Source organism: Schistocerca gregaria, chromosome 5 (assembly GCF_023897955.1).
Source record: "Schistocerca gregaria isolate iqSchGreg1 chromosome 5, iqSchGreg1.2, whole genome shotgun sequence".
NCBI lineage: Eukaryota > Metazoa > Arthropoda > Insecta > Orthoptera > Acrididae > Schistocerca > Schistocerca gregaria.
In genome coordinates this window covers 166,480,424-166,501,995 of record NC_064924.1, presented here as the reverse complement: position 1 = coordinate 166,501,995, position 21,572 = coordinate 166,480,424, and the positions used below count along the sequence as shown (strand labels likewise).

The 21,572-nt window shown below is 42.4% G+C and overlaps 1 protein-coding gene across 2 annotated transcripts in view; it reads right to left on the bottom strand.

Moving 5' to 3' along the window:
* LOC126273116 (probable cytochrome P450 6a13) overlaps positions 1 to 21,572 on the bottom strand; it is a 73,202-nt gene that overhangs the window by 50,183 nt on the left and 1,447 nt on the right. The window contains exons 2-8 of one of the 2 annotated variants that reach the window (XM_049976568.1): positions 17,089 to 17,369; positions 13,914 to 14,152; positions 11,919 to 12,181; positions 11,642 to 11,835; positions 7,484 to 7,705; positions 5,663 to 5,914; positions 2,695 to 3,061 (exon numbers count right to left, since the gene is read on the bottom strand). In XM_049976568.1, coding sequence (XP_049832525.1) covers positions 2,895 to 3,061; positions 5,663 to 5,914; positions 7,484 to 7,705; positions 11,642 to 11,835; positions 11,919 to 12,181; positions 13,914 to 14,152; positions 17,089 to 17,308 — 1,557 coding nt within the window. In that variant the 5' untranslated portion in view covers positions 17,309 to 17,369 and the 3' untranslated portion in view covers positions 2,695 to 2,894. Of the gene's footprint in view, positions 1 to 2,694; positions 3,062 to 5,662; positions 5,915 to 7,483; positions 7,706 to 11,641; positions 11,836 to 11,918; positions 12,182 to 13,913; positions 14,153 to 17,088; positions 17,370 to 21,572 lie in introns of those variants that run through there. The other variant, XM_049976567.1, reaches the window with a different exon arrangement.

Sequence of the window (21,572 nt, the reverse complement as noted above, 5' to 3'; positions counted from 1 at the left end):
GTCAGCCTTATAGTCGTTACATAATCGTGCAGCTAACAAGCAAGAATGTACAAATAACAACACTGTGTCGTCTGTTCACTATATCAATGCACTCGTAGTTACTGTTTAAATAAGTTCTCTTGGTTCCCGACTGGATAGTTAACTTTAAACATTGTTGCATGTTAACAGTTTCTAAGTGTGACAAAGCGTACTAGTAACGTGAAGTGAAAAATTTTATATCAAAGACTAAGTTAAAAAGCAGATTATCTGTCTATTAACGGTTGTACATGTGAAATGTGGTGTAAATCTTTACTCTTCCTAGTACCCAGAGCTTCTTCTTCAACGCAATTATCAAGTGGTATACATCGGTAAAGAATGCTCAGATTTTTATCAAAGTCTTATTTGTCTGTGAGCCAGCCGGCGCACATGGCCGCCTGCGGTGCGAGTCATTGTCTGTTACCTTTGTTGTCGCGCGTCGTTACTGGGATTTGGAGATCTAACTTCTACAAATTCACCTTGTCGAGAGTCACTGCCCTGTTTGAATCCCGCCAGTTCTGCTGAAATTCAGGTATGTCGTTACGATTATATCGTGTGTCGTGATGTCGGTAGATTCCATAATTTCTTTCTTGTCGGTCACATGGTGGAGAATTTCTCCTTGAATCGTAACTGCGAGCTGAACTGTTGCGTCTGAAGTTATTCTGTCTCCTTTGATAATTGTTCTGGTTCCCATATTTCTCTGTCATATTCATTACTACAGACATGCGATGTTTCTCTGAACTATTATTCTGCCACCTGTTGTCATACTGGTGCTGTCTGTTTTGGTCACGATTTGCGTTGTAAGAATAGCCTTGACGTGTCCAGTTATTATTTCTGTCAGCACGGAATTGTGACGGATGTGACCTATAACTGTTGTGTTCCTGTTTTGGCGTCCCGCGATTATTGTCAATTTCCAATTCTTGTAACAATCTCTGAAAAGCTTCAATGTCGTCTTTGCAACGTCCTGCCAAAATAATATGTCGTAAATGTTCATGCAATTTGATTAAGCAAATGCGGATGAGTTCTTAGGGGCTGTATGGGTTTGAAAGATACTGACTCTTATGCAAGATGTCTTCAAAATATTTCACAAGACTGGAAAATTCAGATTGTTCGAAATGTTTCATCATTATGATGCTGTGTTTTACTCGGTCTTGTGTGGATTGAGACCAATATGCTGAGAGTAAGTTATCATAAACTTCTCCTTCACTGTGCCAATCGTGAATGACCGATCGCATTCTTACAGCTGGTTCATTCTCTAAATAGCCACACAAATTCTAATCTGTGCTTTAATGACCAGTTGCGAGGAAAACAACGAGAGAATTGATGAAGCGATGCTTCTGGATGAATGTCGTTGCCAGAATTCTTAAATGATTTGAATTTATGTGTAGTAATTAACAGCTTATAGTCAAAATCATCATTTCGGCGAGTCGCCTATCGGTCATTGTTACTTCGTTTCGGCGGTTCCATCTCAAAATTCGGTGTACCTTGCCATTTTCTTTCATAATTTCCGAAGTGCCCTGTGTTATTATTTTGTGGCTGTGCCGTATTTCTATGTCCCTCTTCCAGTATTTGAGCGCGAGTGTCTTCTGAAATATGTAATTCTTGTATTACCGGTGTCAACTGCTCTTGTACTTCACGGATTTCTCTTTGGAACTGTGTATTGATTTGATTTTGATTTTGTTTGAATTTTCTAATTTGTTCATACTCTTCTGTGTCAGTGAAGGCTACGGGTCTTGTGTCATTCAGATCATCATCTACCTTTGTAGATACGTTAGTGAACTGATCCGAAAGTTCGGCTACTTTCTCCGACAGTGAACAGATTTCCTCATTGTGTTTTTCTGAACCAAGTTTCAGAATGTCCATTTGTGTTGAAATCGTATCTACTGTGTCCTTTGAGTTTTCCTGAGTTTTTGCAAGTTGCGTAACCGATTCGGTAGATGCAACTGAGTCAATTGTAGCTTGCAAGGTGACGTGATTTTCATTAACAACAGTTTGCAGTTCTCGTATGGCTGCTTCGTGGTTCTGTAATGCATTTTCATGACGAGAAAAAATAGGTTGGAAATGCTCACAAATTTTTGTTTTTATGTCATTACAGACTTTTTGACATTTCGATTTTAAGTAACTCAGCAATTAAACCTTCAAGTGTTTGTTCAAGAGTGGTGTCTAACTTTTGAAGATTTTGTTCCATTCTGTATAACTTTTGAAGACTTAGTTGGATTTAGTGTCGAGGTCTATTGTGGTGGCCAGTCTGTGGATGGTTTTTAAGGCGGTTTTCCATCTGCGTACACCACCATTACTCTACCGCGCAAACATTGGGGCTACACTCGCCTGGTGTGAGACGTTCCCGGGGGTCCACTGGAGGCCGAACCGCGCAATAGCTCTGGGTTCGGTGTGGGTCGGCGGTGGGGTTAGTGGACTACTGTAGCCTGTTGTAGGGCTGTGAACCACTGGGGGCTACGACGGGGACGAAGCCTCTCCGTCGTTTCTAGGCCCCCAGTTCAATACAATACCATACAATACAATCATATCCCAATTTATAAACCATTCACATGGAAATGAGTGACATGTCTTCTACATTTCTTCTTTGTATTAATTATAATCTCCGTGTCAGTCTCGTGGGAAACAATTTTGTCTTCTATGATTAGGTAAATGAAAAACTGTTGAAAAATCAAATAATTGTACAGAAGTAACTAAAAATAATTTATTATTGTCGTTTTCTCAGTATTGACACATATTTCACACACAGTAAAGAAATAAATACAACATAATAATCAGTCTTCCACTCTCGGCTTATTTACATAAATACACATAAATTACTTATTTACATAAATACTCATAAATTACTTAATACTATAGTGATGAGGTTAAGCTGAATTGGGCTACATCCTGTTACTGAGTCGAAGTTGTATGCCGCTAATGGGCATCATGACGAAGGAGAAAGGATTGAACTCCATGGGCACCACAGTTTGGTCACAGCGCTGCACCTCATACCTGGACACCAGGTAGGCCAGTCCGATCTTGGTCTGCAGCAAACCCAGCCGCATGCCTGAAACACCCAACCAACAATTCAGTTCATGAAAGCCACTGCAGCACTGTTGTGACTGTAAAGCGTGCTTGATCCAACTTCATTCGTAAATATCCATGGCGCAAGTGCCTGACGTTGTTTCACAGGGTGCGATCAGGCAGAGGTTCAAACGACGACAAATAATTGTGCAGAAAACACCGTATTATTAATGTGTTCACTTATTGACATTATATGGAGAATGGAAATGGGTTTAAATATAAGGGGTAGTCAAATGAAAACACGGCAGATGGAAAATAGTAAGTAAGTTCTTTATTGGTCGGCTGATTTGGGGAAGAGGACCAAACAACGAGGACATCGGTCCCACAGGATTAGGAAAGGAGGGGGAAGGAAGTCGGCCCCGCTTTTCAAAGAAATCATTCGAAAATTTGCCAGCAATGATTTAGGGAAATCACAAAAACCTATTTCATGATGGCCGGACGTGGGTTTGAACCGTCATCCTCCAGAATGCGAGTAGAGTGTGAAACTCTTTATTAGTTAAAAAGAAATCGCCATAAACAGTTAATAAATTTTACCCGTTGCAAAATAAGGCGGTCTTCATGGAAAAATGTTTCCGGTTGCCTACGGAGCCATGATTGTACCCAGGTATGCAGCTCTTCATCAGAAGCAAATTGTCGTCCATAAACGTTTTTCTTCTTCAGGGCCATATATGCCAAGAATGTTCCGCCTGCGCTGCAGAAGTGTCGCTGGGAAGCCCGTAGACATCCTCCTTACAGTCCCCATCTTTTCCTACGCTATTTTCGTACTTCTAGAGCTATGAAGAAAGACAGTCGTGGCCATCGGTTTGCTTCGGAGAAAGAGGTGCACATCTGGGTATTATCGTGTTTCCGAAGGCCGCAATAAACATTTTCCCATGAAGGCGTTGACAGCCCTGTCTCATAGTGGAATGAATGTACGTATTAACAGTTATGGCGGTTGCTTTCGAAATAATAAACAGCATACTTTTATTTCTTCCATCTATCCCGTATTCATTTGACTGTCCCTTATACGAATAGTACCACGGAGGCTTAGTTCCTGGTGAAAAACGTGAATAACTGTGCAGAAAGAGAAACTATAAACTGTTTTAGTATCAATCCTAATTTCATAACTATTCACATGGAAATGAGAGACATATGCTCTACATTTGTTCTTTGCATTAATAATATTCTCCATGTCAGAATTTATTCAGTTACGTTAGCGGAAAGAAGGTCACGGGCAGAATTCCAAATGTAATGTAATTCAATATTTTTCTACTTCGACAAAGTGCATCACTTTGATATGATAAGTGAGAATTTCACAACTACGATTTTTTTGTAGCTTCACAATACTCCCTTCTATTTGCAGGTGGATGGTTTTTGGCTATTAGTGCTTCATAACATCCCAACAGTATGGACGTGATGAAATGCTGAAATGCTTCACCAAGGTTCTAGAATACCACTTGTAAACATAGTTAGAAAGAATACACTGAGATGACAAAAGTCATGGTACACCTCTTAATTTCATGTCGGACCTTCTTTTGCCCGACGCCGTGCAGAAGCTCGACGTTGCATGGACTCAACAAGTAGTTGGAAGTCCCCTGCATAAATACTGAGCCATTCTGCCCCTGTAGCCGTCCATAATTGCAAAAGTGCCGCTGGTGCAGGATTTATCGGACGAACTGACCTCCAGAATATACCAATAAATTTTCGGTGGGATTCGTGTCGGGTACTACGTGTGCCTAAATCATTTGCTGCAACTGTCATGAATATTCTTCAAAATAGTCGCCAATAATTGTGACCCAGTGGCATGCCACATTGCCACCCACAAAAATAACGTCGTTGTTTGGGAATATGACATCCATGAATGGATGCAAATGGCCTCCAAGTAGCCGAAGATCCAGACGACCCAATCCATTCCATATCAACAGAGCCCCCACAGTTATGGAGACACCAGCTCGCCTTATTGACAGCTTACATCCATGGGTCTGTGCTATACTCGAACCCTAAACTGAAGCTGCAATCTGGACTCATGTGACAAGGCCACGGTTTTACCGTCGACTAGGGTCCAAGCGATATGGGTACGAGCCGAGGAGAGGCGCCGCAGGCGATGTCGTGCTGTTAGCAAAGGCACACGCGTCGGTCGTCTGCTTCCAAAGACCACTGACGCCAAACTTCAGTGCATTGTCTTAACGGACACTTTCTGTGTACGTCCAACATTCATTTCTGCTATTATTTTAAGCAGTGTGGCAATCGACCACTGCGCTGTCCGTGGTGAGAGTTAATGCCTGAAATTTGTTACTCTCGGTACGCTCTTGACACTATGAATCGTGGAATACTGAATCTCCTAAAGGCTTCCGAAATGGAATGTCCCCTGCATCTAGCTGCAACTACCATTCCGCGTTAAAAATCTGTTAATACCCGACCTGCCGCCATAGTCACGCCAAACACCTTTTCACGTGAATCACTTGAATAAAACTGACAGTTTCGCCACATCCACTGCCCTTGTATTGTGTAAGGGATACTACAGTCATCTGTATATCTTCATACCGCTGTCCCACGACGTTTGTTACCTCAGTTTATATACCGATACGACAGTGTTCGGACTTACCTATGCAGTTTCGTGGCCCTTCTCCAAAAGGAAGGTATACGTAGGGATGCCTCTCTGCCTTCTCTTCCTCAGAGAACCTCTCAGGATTGAAGCTTTGAGGTTCTGGGAAATACTGGGGATCGTTGTGAAGACCGTAGACCGGGACGAAAACAGTCGCTCCCTCTTCAAACTCAGGCCCGCCATCGGGGAACTTGTAGCGGCGAGTGCACTTCCGTGCCAGAATCGCCCCCGGTGGATACATTCTCAGCGTTTCTGTAAGATAAAACGCGTGTAACTGATTAACAATCATGTTTCGTTTCGCCAGCACGAGTGGCTGGCATTGTCAAAGCTTCACCCTCCAATGCCGAAGAACCCGAGACAGAAGCCAATAGGCAGTTTGTCAACAAGTGGCCGCGAAAGCCTTAACGATTATGAATCATGTTTTGACTTATTATGCTACCTGCAGGTAATAACTGACTAGCGCCCAAGAGAAACTCTAGTATGCAGGAACTTAACATTGACTACTAATGACATCAGCAACGCACAGGAGATATGGTCATGACATTAGGTACGAAATTTCAAATCGAGTTATGCGTCAAATATGTTATAGTACGGAAGTGGAACCTGGGCGATAAATGGTTTAGACAAAAAGAGAATAGAAGCTTTCGAAATGTGGTGCTACAGAAGAATGCTGAAGATTAGATGGGTAGATCACATAACTAATGAGGAGGTATTGACTAGAATTGGGGAGAAGAGAAGTTTGTTGCACAACATGATTAGAAGAAGGAATCGGTTGGTCAGACATATTCTGAGGCATCAAGGGATCACCAGTTTTGTATTGAAGGGCAGCGCGGAGGGTAAAAATCGTGGAGGGAGACCAATAAATGAATACACTAAACAGATTCAGAAGGATGTAGGTTGCAGTAAGTACTGGGAGATCACATAACTAATGAGAAGGTATTGACTAGAATTGGGGAGAAGAGAAATTTGTTGCACAACATGATTAGAAGAAGGAATCGGTTGGTCAGACATATTCTGAGGCATCAAGGGATCACCAGTTTTGTATTGAAGGGCAGCGCGGAGGGTAAAAATCGTGGAGGGAGACCAATAAATGAATACACTAAACAGATTCAGAAGGGTGTAGGTTGCAGTAAGTACTGGGAGATGAAGCTTGCACAGGACAGAGTAGCATGGAGAGCTGCATAAAACCAGTCTCAGGACTGAGGACCACAACGACAACATGTCATAGTAGAACTACTGAATGGGTGAGGAGTTGAAGATGGGTAAACTGCAGTCAAAACATTTAGACTCTACGAGAGATGGCAGCACAAAAATCGGATGTGCTCTGATTGCAATTAGCACATCCGAACTAACACGGAGTTACGATTCTTAATTTTTCACTCAAGGAGTTCACGTGTTCCTATATATTACGTAGGACGATGATGAGCTGATGGCCATGTAAATAAACAGGAGTGTCAAATTACAATTTACACAATGAACATTACAGAACGAACACAGAAGCATAGATTACGTTAGTAAGAATGCATGAAACTCCGAACTAAGACTAATGGCAGCATATTGCATTAGTCCTACACTGATTGTATAAGAGCTACAAGAAATAGTATGTTAAGTATACCCATACCTCTAAGAGGAAGAGCACGGTAGACACAATATCAAACTTTCTTTAAATAAGCGGTGTGACAAAGTGTCTCCTTACAACACCGCACATGAGTTCTGTTCCAGTGTATCTGAGACAAAGATCTCTCGAGGAAGTAACGATTCAAAAATTTTTTCGCAAGCCAAAATATACAACATGGAATGAATAGAATTTCAGAGCCTCACCTGATACTACTTTGTCGAGATACGACATCTCGGAAATGGCCTCGTACGTCAGCTGTCCGTTGTTCCTCTCCATCGTGGCGTCCACTTCCTCCTGTAGACGCCTCTGCACGTCCGGGTTGAGGGCCAACTCGTACAGCGCGAAGCTCATCGTCGTCGACGACGTCTCGAAGCCCGCCAGGAAGAACACGAAAGCCTGTGCGGCCACCTCGTCTATAGACAACTCTGTAAGCCAGAGAAAGTGCCCTCTTAGCACAGTACCATGTAACCGAAGTTTGTCTGCCAGTCATACTGCTAATTCTGCAGGAAATTATGTTTGATTTTCCCGTTACTAGGCTAGAACTCACTGCCCCCTGTACTGAGCAAGTGAAAAATTATGATACGATTAGAGCACATATCTAATTGTGGAAAGAATCAACAACAATAAAAGCAAAAACTTATGTGTATGGAAAAGATTGTTAACTGGAAATAATGATTGAAACGAGAACTTAGCTTTCACCAGTCAGACTTTATTACATTTTTACTACCCATTTAAGAGGTTTAAACCTCCGCCATCGGGTGGATTCATGTGAATTAATGCTACAATTATGTGTTACGTTTACAGCTTCGGAGTAACTTGTGGCGCAGGCTCTAGTGGTCACAGACTCGTTTTCCTCTCGTGAACGTGATGCTGCATATGATGCAGCACGACGAAAACAGCAGGTGGTGACCACTGGAAGCAGTAACACAAATTACCCCAACGTCATATACACAACACATTCGCGTCATATTAGCGGCAATCAAAAAGTTCCCTTTGGAAGGTCGCACAGTCCAGAATCGGCATGATAGTTAGGCAAGATTGCCGTGAGTACTGAGGCAATCATCCCAGCTAAACATGAGGTTTTGTTTTTCCTTTATTGAATTTCGGTTCAACGATTACTATGCTGCTCTTCAGCCTACACAATTTTTAAAACATAAGAAGATAAGAAAGAATACAAGCAGGTGGTAAAACGGTGACTTAAACTGTAAAACGGTGGAAAAATGTTGAAAGTTAAAAAATAAAACAAAGGGTGGTCGATGTTAATAAAATACACAGGAAGCAGACAGGTAAAATAGTAGACAGACAATTAAAAACAAGGTGACAGTCTGGTTTCCGTTTATGAGAGATATAAAATTCACACCCAGCGACAGTATGATGTTCGTTCGCAACATTTCGTAAAAGATGAACAACACTTAACAATCACTGGAAACACTGCACTAAAAAGTCGACACGAAGATGACACACCACAGCCAGGGGCAGTTGGGGGCGGGGGGGACATGACAGATGAGGGGAAAAAAGGGGGGGGGAAACGAAAGGGGAGGGAACGGACGGAGGGAGAGCACTGATAAAGGGGGGGGGGGGCAGGGCAGATGCGAGAGGGAATGGGGAAAGGCAGAGGAGGGAAATGTAAAAGAATTCTGGGGAGAGAAGGGAAGCAGAGATAGGGTGGGCAGGGAAAAAACTGGGTGGAAGGGGGGGCGAGAGGGAGCACAGAAAAACGACAGAGGATGGGAGGGAGAGGTGAGGATCAGTTGATAGGAGGGATAAATGGAGGGAGAGATGGTATCATCCAGGAGGGGGAATTGATGGAAGCCACCTTGGGAAAGGAAATGAGGGATGTAGAGATGGAGGGTGGGGGAACACAACAGTGATGGCACAGCAGAGGGCGGGGATGTGGGGATGCGGGGATGAGGAGGATCAAGGCATCAGGAGGTGAAGAGTATGCAGATAGGAGCAGATGGGGGAAAGGAATCAGGTCGTAGAGGATCAGCGTGGAGGACAGGAGGTGTATATGGAAGGCGAGGTGAAGTACATGGCGCTGAAGGATCTTGAGGGACTTATAGAACTTTTTGGGGAGGGGGGGGGGGGGCTTATATTCAGGCAGGGCCGGCATAACAGTGGATGGGATGGATTAAGGATTTGTAGGTGTGGAGGATGGTAGAGGAGTTCAACCCCCATGTCTGGCCAGAGAGGAGTTTGAGGAGTCAGAGGTGGTTATGGGCTTTGGATTGGATAGAGCGCAGATAAGGGATCCAGGTGAGGTGACAGTCAATAGTGAGGCCAAGGTAGGTGAGGGTGGGGGAACACATCAGGTTGCAGATTGCAGATTTATGTTTGGTAAGACATTATGCCCTGCTACAGGAAGAAGTAGTAAAGTGCCTGTAGCAAATCTTCGACTCACAATAAACGTCGACCCTTCACGGTTCTTTTCAAGGCACTGAAGGTTGATAATCACCTTGGGAAAGATCAGGACTAGAGGCGGTTGCCTTAGTGACTCCCACTTGTCCGTAACGGATGAGACCGACCTCCCAGAATGGCTGGTGTCATGTGACGTAACGAACTGCAACCAGCACGAAACTTGGCGCACCATTCCACATCAGCGGTTTTCGAAAAACATGCTGCCCCATAAACATTCTTCGTTCTTCGACGCATGTGTACCGATGATTTTACTTTGGCAGCCAAGAAAGGAATAACAGCACGTTGGTCCTATTTGGAAGCATTTGGTAATAAGGTTGCCATACTTTAAGGTCCCGCATTTATCGTATGCATGTGGGAAAGACAAAAATGCCACACTAATTCCTTGCCTACATGTCGGCGCTAAGTTATCGATCCAGTTGGATTAGCGAAGGATGGGGAAGGAACTCGGCCGTACCCTTTCAAAGGAACCATCCCATCATTTGCCTGATGCGATTTAGAGAACTCACTGCAAACCTAAATCGGGATGGCTGGACGAGGATTTGAACCATCGTCCATCCGAATGCGAGTCCAGTGTGGTAACCACTGCGCCACCTCATTTTGATCGCCTTTTATATTATCCACACATATCTACGTGATGATGGAGAATTCATTCGCGGAAACGGGTAGTAGAAATAAAATAAAAGGTGACTGCTGTTATTTCAGTCGTTATGTATACCATTCACGGTAAAACCAAACCTCAATTGTACCCATTTAAAGCTAATCTGCGGATAAATTATTCATTTCGAAACGTAATACTTTTCTTCGTGCAATATGATGCAGCGAGTGCACTTAGTTTACGTTTCTGGAGAAATCGCAACCGGCATTCTTCATTACGATCGTAGTATGCCAGGTAAGATCAATGTTTGGTTGATTACTTATACCCGGCTATAAAAATGCCCTGTCTCTGGCTACTTCTGCGGCACATGAACGTGGAGTGTTAACATCCTTCCTTCAGAAGGACAAAATGAGTCACCATCGGAGAACTATATACCCTAGTTATACCTTCTCTTGAATGGTACATTAAAGTAAGTGTCTTATAAGATATTCACTGAAACTGGAGTAATCACCAAGCAAATTTTAGAATCATAGTCGACATTAGATCTGATAAAAAAGAAACATGGAATAGAAGAGAGACTTGGGTTAAAACAAAAAAAAACATTTACCTAACGGGAAAGTACTGCTTCAGCGCCACCGAAAAAAAAGGTGCCTGAGACATATAAAAGATGAAGCCCGAGTTTCATCCATTTCATCCAGTACCACAAGTGAATAGAGTTTAGAAGACACTAGGTATAATGGTTAACTCTGAAAAGAGGGCAGAAGAGCGTTGAGTATCGTAACAAAACATAATAATGTGACAAGCAACTGAATGTCAAATTAAAATGCTTAAAGAGTTGACGATCTGGCTGACTTGACGTAATAAATATTCCAAAAAATGGTTCAAATGGATCTGAGCAGAATGAGACTTAACATCTGAGGTCATCAGTCGCCTATAACTTAGAACTACTTAAACCTAACTAACCTAAGGACATCACACACATCCATGCCTGAATCAGGATTCGAACCTGCGACCGTAGCGGCCGCGAGGTTCCTGACTGAATCGCTTCGAATCGCTCGGTCACAGTGGCCGGCAATAAACATTCCGATGGCGTGGTCTAATTACCCTCATCATAGTTGAGGAATTTGTTTGTTAATGAGAATGAGAAAAATGGTAACTGCAGACGCAACCCTGAAACGAATACTTTATTTACAACATGAAATGTACTTTCTCAAGTAAGTATCAACACGGGTAAACTGACAAGTCAGTGATTTATCAACAGTTACTTCCGAAATATGTTCCCTGAATAGTTACTGCCCTTCTTCCTTGTCACGCAATACGTCAGTTATGTTAAGGTGCCCTAACTTACTCCAATTGTCGGTGTCCTTGGCACCGTCCTTGATTGTCTTCGTCTTTTCGTCATCGATGAAGCCCTTGTTCTTCAGCTGTACCAGCAGGTGCATGAAGTCGTTTCGCGTTACGTTGTACTTCTCTCTGTACTCCACTGTCTCTCTGACCATGTTTCGGAAGAATGCGGACACTTCTTCGGTTCCGGCACCAACTCTGTGGGTAATACTGAGAGTTACACAGACGAAACACAGAATGCGCTATGGAGCAACGGCTGACATAATGGGAAGATCTTTCACCTGAGTGCCCTGGCGACAGTCGGAACAAAGGCGTGCATGAACCGGGCGATCCTGAACTTGAGCGATGGTTCGAACGCCTTGCGCCCCCACTGTCGGAACTCAGCCTCCGGGTTCCTCTGGCAGTTGCACTCGACGCCGAAAGCGACGGATGCGATGATGTCCGTGGCGTACCTGGCGGACACCTCCCGCATCTCCACCACCGCCCCACGGGTCGCTGGATCTGCCAGCACCTCCAACATCTCACGGCCGCAGTCCTGCATCGTCTAAAGAGATAATCACAGATCAGTAAGCTGAGTATTAAAGAAAAGTAGAAAAGTATAGTTTCCCACATTTAATTTTTCGTTCCACTAAAGGAATGACAGCGTGTGAAAATCTAATGAAACAAATAATAATAATAAGCGTTCCGCCTTCAGGCCACGAGTGGCCTACCGGGACCGTCCGACCGCCGTGTCATCCTCAGTGGAGGGTGCGGATAGGAGGGGCGTGGGGTCAGGACACCGCTCTCCCAGCCGTTTGATGGTATTCTTGACCGAAGCCGCTATTATTCAGTCGAGCAGTTCACCAGTTGGCATCATGAGGCTGAGTGCACCCCGAAAAATGGCAACAGCGCATGGTGGCCTGGATGGTCACCCATCCAAATGCCGACCACGCCCGACAGCGCTGAACTTCGGTTATGTCACTGGAACCGGTGTATCCACTGCGGCAAGCCCATTGCCCATAATGAAACAAAGGCAAGTGTAAATAATGTTGCAACTGTACGAAACTGTATGACATTAGCATGTTGTTGGGACGGAAAAGAATACTTTGCCACATAAAGTGCACCAGTAACAACTCAGAGGTAGGACAGATTTAGGAAGCTCATACCACAGGTTAACTGGACCGTTCGAGCAGTCACAGAATGGGATCGTGTGCAATATTGTTAATGGTTGATGATATTGATTATTATGATTATTTTAGGAAAGTATTGGTTAAAAGGCTGATACTGTCTCTTAGGCGAGGACAGTCTTCCGTGATTTAGCTAGACTTTTGATCTCTATTTCTGTCTGAATGTTCAGATTAAAGTGAAAGAAGTGGACACTAGGCTCCAGCTGATAGGATGAATGAGGAACTGAAGTCTTACTCAGTCTCATCCTCGATACAGTACCAATCTTTCATTTCGTTGTCTTCGAAGGTAATCTGGATTTGCAGCTTCCGTTTAGTATTCCAAGCTATTTATCCCAGTTCACCAACTGTAGAAATAATAACAATACAGGAAGCGGAATGTAATCTTATCCTACACTCGAAATGCACTCGATTATACCCTCAAAAGGTTCCTGTCCCTGATGTTTCGAATATTGGCGTATAAAACCGAATGTAGCTATTCATATTACTGTATTTCCTGCCATTTCAAGCAGCTTGCTCTTCTAGCCCCAATGCAGTGATCAGGATATGCGCATGTTATAGGATCTTAGTTGAAACATTTGCGGACTAACCGTCCAAGTCATAATCTGCGCTGGATACTCCAATATTTATCGCTCTCTACAAAATCTGGGCATGCATTCGGTGAGTGGCTGATACCATTTCTTATATGTAGCATTTGTGTTTTCAGATCGTCAGAGAGTAGTTCTTTGCTGCGATGTTGAAGACCACAAGGAACGCCATGTCCCTCACGGCAACAAAGTGCCACGGCATGTACTGTACAGAAAACGAAAGTCTAATCGTTAGTGAGTCTTTCTTCTGGAGCCAGAGTTTTTCACCACAATTAATTCGCACCATCATTTACAGTGATTTAACACATAAGAAGGTACATTACCTCACTGGCTCTTTGCTGCAATTTTACCAACGTCTCTTGATGTTGACTAGTACCAGGTTTTAGAAGATTGGAAGACGCAACTAGATGTGTGCATGTCGGCTATGTTTCAACTTTTCATGATACTAACGCGAGGAGTGACGATTAGTTGTTGTTGGGAATAGGTGTAAGGTTTACGTCATATACAGTGCTCAGCAACTACTGACCTGACACATCATTTTCAGCTTTCCCGACGTAAACGTGGGCGTCATCTTGGCCCGCATCCTCTTCCATTTGGCGCCGTTCATGAAGAACAGGTTGTGATTCAGCGGTTCTTGTTCGTTGTGGGGGACACCTCTGTCGCGGAACGAATCAAAGTCCTTGACCAGCAGCAGCCGGATGAAGTCCGGATCCCTCAGGACCAGTGTTGGTATACCGAACTGGTACATTCCCACGTACCTCTCACCTGCAGTACAGGAAAGACAGCAATCAGCAATTATATATGGAACGTGAGAAAGTGATAAAAAAAGTACCGCGCAGAATAATGATTGGAAAACTTCAAAGTGTTCTGATAGATCCGACATTGGCCCTGAAAACCTCCGAAAATTTGTCAATGGAGCCGACGTTCACCCTGCACATGCTACTGCGTCTCTGATACTGCAGCTGAAACTGACTGGGTAACCATCGTCACTTTCAATTGGAAAGAAACGGAGCCTGTAAATCTAATCGCCGCTTACGTTGATCAGCGAAATTAAATTAGATATACTTTTTGCTCCAATAGATGCACGGTGAGGAGAAATTCCAGAATGTAGAACATGTCAGGAAACACAAACACCTAATAAATATTTACATTGAAAAACAGATTCACTAATATTCCTTCCAGATATCCCTAGTGAAATGCTCCTTATGAATGTGAAATAAGTCAAAAAATCCGAAATATAATTTCATTTAAAAGATAATAACAAACTTGTCACAAAACATGTAAATGTGTATGATAATTCTCAGGTTATTGGGATTTGTAAGAACGAATATAAAAATCATTTTGTAACACTTATTTACAATGGTCGCATTACAGCACTGAATTTGTACAGAAGTTAGATTGTACGCAGTACTCGCATTATTTGATATTATTAGTAACATATACACATCATTCGGTTCTGCTAAAAAATTCATCATTGGACTAGAAGGAGTCGGTCACCAGTAAATCCTCCTGTTAAACTGAACTTTATCAGCAATTAAACTCCTTATGGCTACTGACAATTTATTGAAAATGTGTGATTATGAATAATGGACAACTTTCTGGACCAAATTAAGAGACTGAAACTCTTTGTAGAGATTATGCTTATTTACTGTAGCAGAAGTTAGTACCCCTAGTTCTCTAAACAGACCCCCGTAGGACTATCTTGAGTTCACAGCACAGTAATTCTTATTACACGTTTTTTGTGTTGTAAAGCTTGAGAGTTGGCAATACTCTCATAGGATGTAAAGGTTGGTCGCGCGCATAAACAAGCTCTGGAATCTAAGATATTGTTGTCGCGCCTCGCAGCGCACGGATTAATTAGTGGCAGTTTTGAAGCCAGTGTAGGAGCCCGCCTGCTGTGGTTGCGCACGTGTGTTGGGCGAGGGGACATCGCCGAGCTGCCGTACTGCCGTGTCCGCCAGCAGCAACACAGGATTTGGTATTGAGTTGATATTTTTTATAATTTGCAGCGCGCTTATTTATTTAAAGAAAAGGGTTTGTGTATGTGCGTAGCAGCAGACGGTAATTTTGATAATGATAGGAGTTGAATTCTTAAGGTAAACCATTGTTAGATTAAGTATTAATTTTTGTCATTGATTTCTTTTGTAACTGTCAGGGAATTGTTTCACTATGTATTCAAATGAGAATTATTTCTGTCTGTCTCAAGATTTTTATTAATTTGTAATATTGCTTTAATGCAACTGGAGGCAGATTTACAAACGAAGTGATTGTTCAAAGAGCTCCTAGCGTTTTGTTAACTGAATGAGAAAGAATCGCTTTCAGAATATAGTTTTCTTGTTTGGGTTATCATTTATCGAGTTTATATTTGACCAAACACTTTCTCTTGAATTATACGTAGCTGTAGTAAGCAGCAGCAGTCGCAGTAACAGCAGGAGCCGCCATACAGAACATGCATTGCACTCAGCGTGAATAATAGGTTTTGTAATGTTTTTGTTAAATAATGGAATGCAGCAGACCAAGCAGTGGCTGCAGAAAGACCAAGTAAGTTATTTGTAGCGCACGGGACCAATAATAAAAAAAAAATAAAGTTTAGGCGATCTCTGAAATAGTAAAGTTAACAGAAGTACAAGCACGAGATTTTTAATAGAAAACAAGAGATAAGGACATATAGAGCTAGCGACTTTCAAGCTTTAGCATGACTTGATAAGTTATCGCAAAAAAATAACCCCACATGAGATCATAGAGTGAAAGTAGGCAACGCATGCTAGCCTTTTTATTTTAATCCACTTTCGTCTGACAATGTTCAAACTGCAAACAGAGGTTTCTTTAGGCATTTCAGCAGGTGTGTAACATTCTCCTCCAGTTGAAATTATTATCGAACTATAATCGCAAGAATTTAACACTATTGTCATATTTTAGGCATATAGCGGCGGGAAACATCTTACAAATTCTCAATTGCATTCGGTGTCTTTTCAAAGTTTAATGACAAATAACTGGATAGTAACAAATTATTAATGTCCGTGAAAATTTCATTAATCAATATTTCTAGGACTATACTAAATTTTCTGCGTATCATAATGTTTGTATTATTCCCAAATGAAACAAACTTGACATTGGGTAAGGTTATTGATGAAAAGTCATTGATATACATTAGAAAAATATGGTTCTTAATTTAGAAGCTCCTGGCATGCCACACGTAATTAGTTTCCAGGTGAATGATAGCTTAATACAGGTCTCTTTCGTATTGACACCCTTTGTGTGTTGTCAAAGACGTAGGCGTTTTCTGTTGCACAGTAATATTCTAATTTACTTATGAGGATAAAACGATTTATACAGTCAAATAACTTCTTCAAATCCTAAAACATACCAGTAACCTGTTCGGTATTCGACAGCCACTCTGATTTATTTTGTATCGGTGAGCGGCTGCATGTCAAAAACACGTGGTTGTTTAAACTGTCTGGAGTCATCCCACTTCTCATTATTTTCAGCCCCTGGTAATTCAGTATGTTGACCAGGCTGTATATACCACTTGTCCTCCACCATGAGTTTTGACAAGGCGTTCCGTCTCGCCGGTACAGACCAGCTTACAATCACAATTAAGGTGGTATATTCGTGGTGTGTGAAGCTTACCTACAGTGTATTTAGTGAGACACAAGCAAGCTCTTACTTTGTACGTGGGGTGAGAGTAGAGTGGGCCTAACCTTTGAACTGGTTGTAGATGTCCTGTACTACGAACTCGAGGCGTGTCTGCCCCAGGAAGCTCCGCCTGAGGTTACCGAACGGGATCTGCGGCTCCGCCTGCGGCACGCCCCGCCTGCTCCAGTAGGTGAAGCGGCGCGAAAACCAGGCGTAGGCGGCGGACGCTGCCACCAGCAACACGGCCAGCAGGTCATTCAGCCAACAGCCCAACAGCGGCTCCATGCTGACGGCGATGCACAGTAGCGAATCCACCTGCTAGCTCTCACTGCAAGCTGCCAACGCGCTGCAACAAAAGGGATCTGCAATGAAGATAGCCGGGAAAGCATAATTGTGGACGATAAGGAGCATTTTACTTTTTTGTGCACCGTATAAACTTCTGAGGAAATATGATCAGAAATAAAGACAGCTAAACAGTTAATTTTATGAATCCTCATTTGGAAACGTCCTGGATGTGCACAGGCTTTTAGTATTCTCTAGAAAAGCAGTTAACATTACTATTAGAAACTGTCAGTGGCTGACTGAACTATGTTAGATGGTTCGGGATTTCCGCTTGGATCGATTGACTGGTTTGTCTTCATAAAATGTCTTTGACGGAATGGAGGAGGCGTGAGAGGCTAGAGAGAGAAAGAGAGCGCTCGCGGACGAGGGTGGCAAGTAGCGCTGCGTTCGCAGAAGTTTGCAGGTGTAACGCTAGCGAGAGGACGTGCTTTGGTGAGGCTGCTGGGAGCAAAGGAGCGTGCGTGTATGAAGGTAATCACATTCACTGACTTCCGCTAGTTCTAAGGAGGAAGACGGAACGCCATGGTAGCCATCTTGTAAAGAATGATGGAGTGTCGCTTTTGGAACTTTTCATCATTGAAAACGAGAGGTGAGATGAAGTGATCTTGCCTAGGACCTCGAAGAACTGTGTTGTGAAACTGATCTCCTAATAGATGGAGAAATACTGACAACCTAGGTAAAGAATAAATTACTTTGGTGGAAATAAGATGCGAACTGTAACCTTCTGTATTCGTCGAGAAGGACTTGTTCTGGTAGTGAGATCTGAGAAGTGTGGTACGAGTATTACAAAGGCCCGACCGGTCAGAGGGGTGGGTAGATGTTAAGCAACTTTCAAAAATGGCTCTGAGCACTATGGGACTTAACATCTATGGTCATCAGTCCCCTAGAACTTAGAACTACTTAAACCGAACTAACCTAAGGACATCACACAACACCCAGTCATCACGAGGCAGAGAAAAATACCTGACCCCGCCGGGAATCGAACCCGGGAACCCGGGCGTGGGAAGGGAGAACGCCACCGCACGACCACGAGCTGCGGACTTTAAGAAAATTTAAGGAAGGTTAATTTGTACATGCTACTTTCAGAAAAAGTTGTCTTCTCTGTTATTGTAACATCACACTGTGTACGGTTCTATAGTGTTCTGACATTTTTATTGTTTGAGGACTGTGTGTATTTGCACAGTGTAGTAATTACCAGAAATAGTGGACAACTCTCAAATTAGTATGTTAGTAACTGTTCTTGGTAAATTGAATTTCATGAGTTGAATGTCTTTTGGTTAACTACCTGTAAGTAATCCGCCGAGAACTTAAGCTGATCATTTTCTGTGTGAGCTTCGGTTAAAATATTTATCAATCACTCTCATAAATGCTTTTGGCAGACTGATTTAACTCTTGGAAATTTAATGGCAGGTGTCATCTGGAATTGTTAGTTTATAGGTTATTGTAAAGGAACTGTCTTTTAGTATTGTCTGACCTTATTTAATTTGAACTTACGGGATTGAAATTCAATTTTGTTCAATGGAGGTTGCTTCAGAAAATTGTTTTAATTTTGTCGTTTAAATTCTTTTTGGTATTGTCTTTGCATAAGCTGTTGTAAGTGACTGTTGGGAAAGCAACCAATAGGATTTCAGTGCTAGATGAAACGGAATAACTAGTGATTGTTGGGTCTTAACTAAAGGAAGAGACTAACAACTGCCTTTAGCAAAGTAAATCAAATGATAGGGCATGGTGTTGACTGTTCAGCCCACGTGTAAAAAATGTTGCTGGGCTACTGAAAATCAATACACTTTCGTAGTAAGGACTGTTCGACTTTCAGTGTACAACCAGTCAACCCCACTTCCCCACTAAATCCGTGTCTTTGCCTATCTCTCACGCTGAAACAATTTAAAATTCCAGATAAATTAATGCTGCTTCAGAAAACGTGCACAGAAATCCCTGATTTTATAGCCGTGGTATAAAAAAGTCTGTTACAAATGTTCTTTGCTACTTCAGGATTCAGACAGGGAGATGCTACTCTATCTCCGCTTTTCAACTTTGTAGAAGACATCAACGCCTCTGGGAAGGAAACTAGGACACAGCTTAAAAATACCGTCATGTAACTTTAGTAAAAAATGTCTAAAGAAATATTTCACGCAGTTCAGTGTTGTACAATAGTTTACTTTCTAGATGATTGCAAACAAGTACAGATAAAACCAAGTACTTTGCCATCACATGGCGAACTAACGCAGCACATGCCTAAAACTGCCTTCACAAAAAGATGAAAAAGTAAAACACTTCTCTTACTTTGTAACCATGGTAAACAGGCAGTAGTATCAAATAAGGCAAAAACATCTGAATACAGAAAGCAATTATGTGTTTCTTTCCAGTGTTATTCATAATTTAAAGATACACATACAAATTGATTCAGCTGGCCCTACCGATTCGTTTTATGTAACCTGCAGTATGTCTGTGTCAGGAACAGTATCCACACAGATGACAGCCATGTCGTCGATATAGGTGTCCTCCATGAGCTTTGGCCGAGAGTTAGCAAACGAAATCGTACTTTAAAAATACAAGTGAGGATTAATCGTAGGTTACACGATATTTTTGTACCAAGATATATCTTGGTTTTATTTGTACTTATCTAGGTGTCTTCAAGCTTTCTTCTGTAATTAGTGATATAGTCATAAAGGCATTGGATATCTCTGTAAGCTTATTCCACGCATCAGACATTGTACAGGGTGGTCCATTGATCTGGGAGGGAACGGACATCGACTATGTGTCTGCCGCCTATTTGGACACCACCCCTGGTACAGACGTAGTGCAGCGTGCCTAAAACGAACGGCAGAGGCAGCTAAATCAATCTGTGTATAAAACACGCACCGTAGTTGTATTCTCGTTCACTTGTGGTATTTGGGCATTAACGAAATCAGCATTGGTTGAATTAAAAATCTTAGAAAGGAATTGGATTGGATTGTTTTGAGGGAGGAGACCAAACAGCGAGGTCATCGGTCTCATCGGATTGGGGAAGGATGGGGAAGGAAGTCGGCCGTGCCCTTTCAAAGGAACCACCCCGACATTTGCCTGGAGCGATTTAGGGAAATCACGGAAAACTTATATCAGGATGGCCGGACGCGAGATTGAACCGTCGTCCTCCCGAATGCGAGTCCAGTGTGCTAACCACTGCGCCACCTCGCTCGGTTTAGAAAGGAATATATTAGAAATGTATGTGGAACAATCAATCATAAAATACAGCAGAATGGAGAAAACTAACAGACACAGAAATCTACAGTTTAACTGAAAACCAAATATGTGAAATTGAAACTGTGGCATGTTGTTGTCTTGGACATTCACTTTGCAGTCAGGAAAAAAAATCGTCCACGTGCGTACAGAACATATTCTAGAACGAAGACCTATCGAAAGACCTAGACCATCTCTCTTTGATATCAGGGAGAGTATGAAAGTCCTATTTGTGAGGAACAGGAAATTAAATGTTAATTAAGTACTACTGGCAAACCACTGTGAAATCAAGAGCCATGGTTTGTGAAGTTTGGTGCTAACAATAACAAGAAATATGTCTGAGACTCCCTTTCTAACTTTAATTAGATCGTAACAACAACCACTAAAAAATAAATGCATTTTGGGTTAGTCTTGAGAAACAGCTGAAATAATTGAAACTGAACAAAGCTCCTTGCCCTGACGGAATCCCTGTCAGACTCCATACTGTATTTGTGGCCAAGTTAGCCGCTCATCTAACTATAGTGCATCATAGATCCCTGGACAAAACATTGTGTCCAGTTCTTGGATAAAGGCAGAGGTCACATCTGTCTACAAGAAGGGTAGTAGAAGTGATCCTCAAAATTACGGGCCCATATCATTACTGTTGATATGCAGCAGGATGTTGGATATTGTGTTCGAACATTATGAATTACCTCAAAGAAAGTGGTCTGTTGACACACTCAACGTGGGTCCAGAAAACATCATTCCTGCGAAACACAACTAGCTCATTTTTCACCTGAAGTGTTGAGTGCTATTGACAAGAGATTGATTGATTCCGTATTTCTGGATTTCTTGAAGGCTTTTGACACTGTACCACACAAGCGACTCATAGTGGAATTACATGTTTATCGATTATCGTCTCAGTTATATGCCTGCATTTGTGATTTCCTGTCAGAGAGGTCACAGTTCGTAGTAATTAACGGAAAGTCATCGAGTAAAACAGAATTGA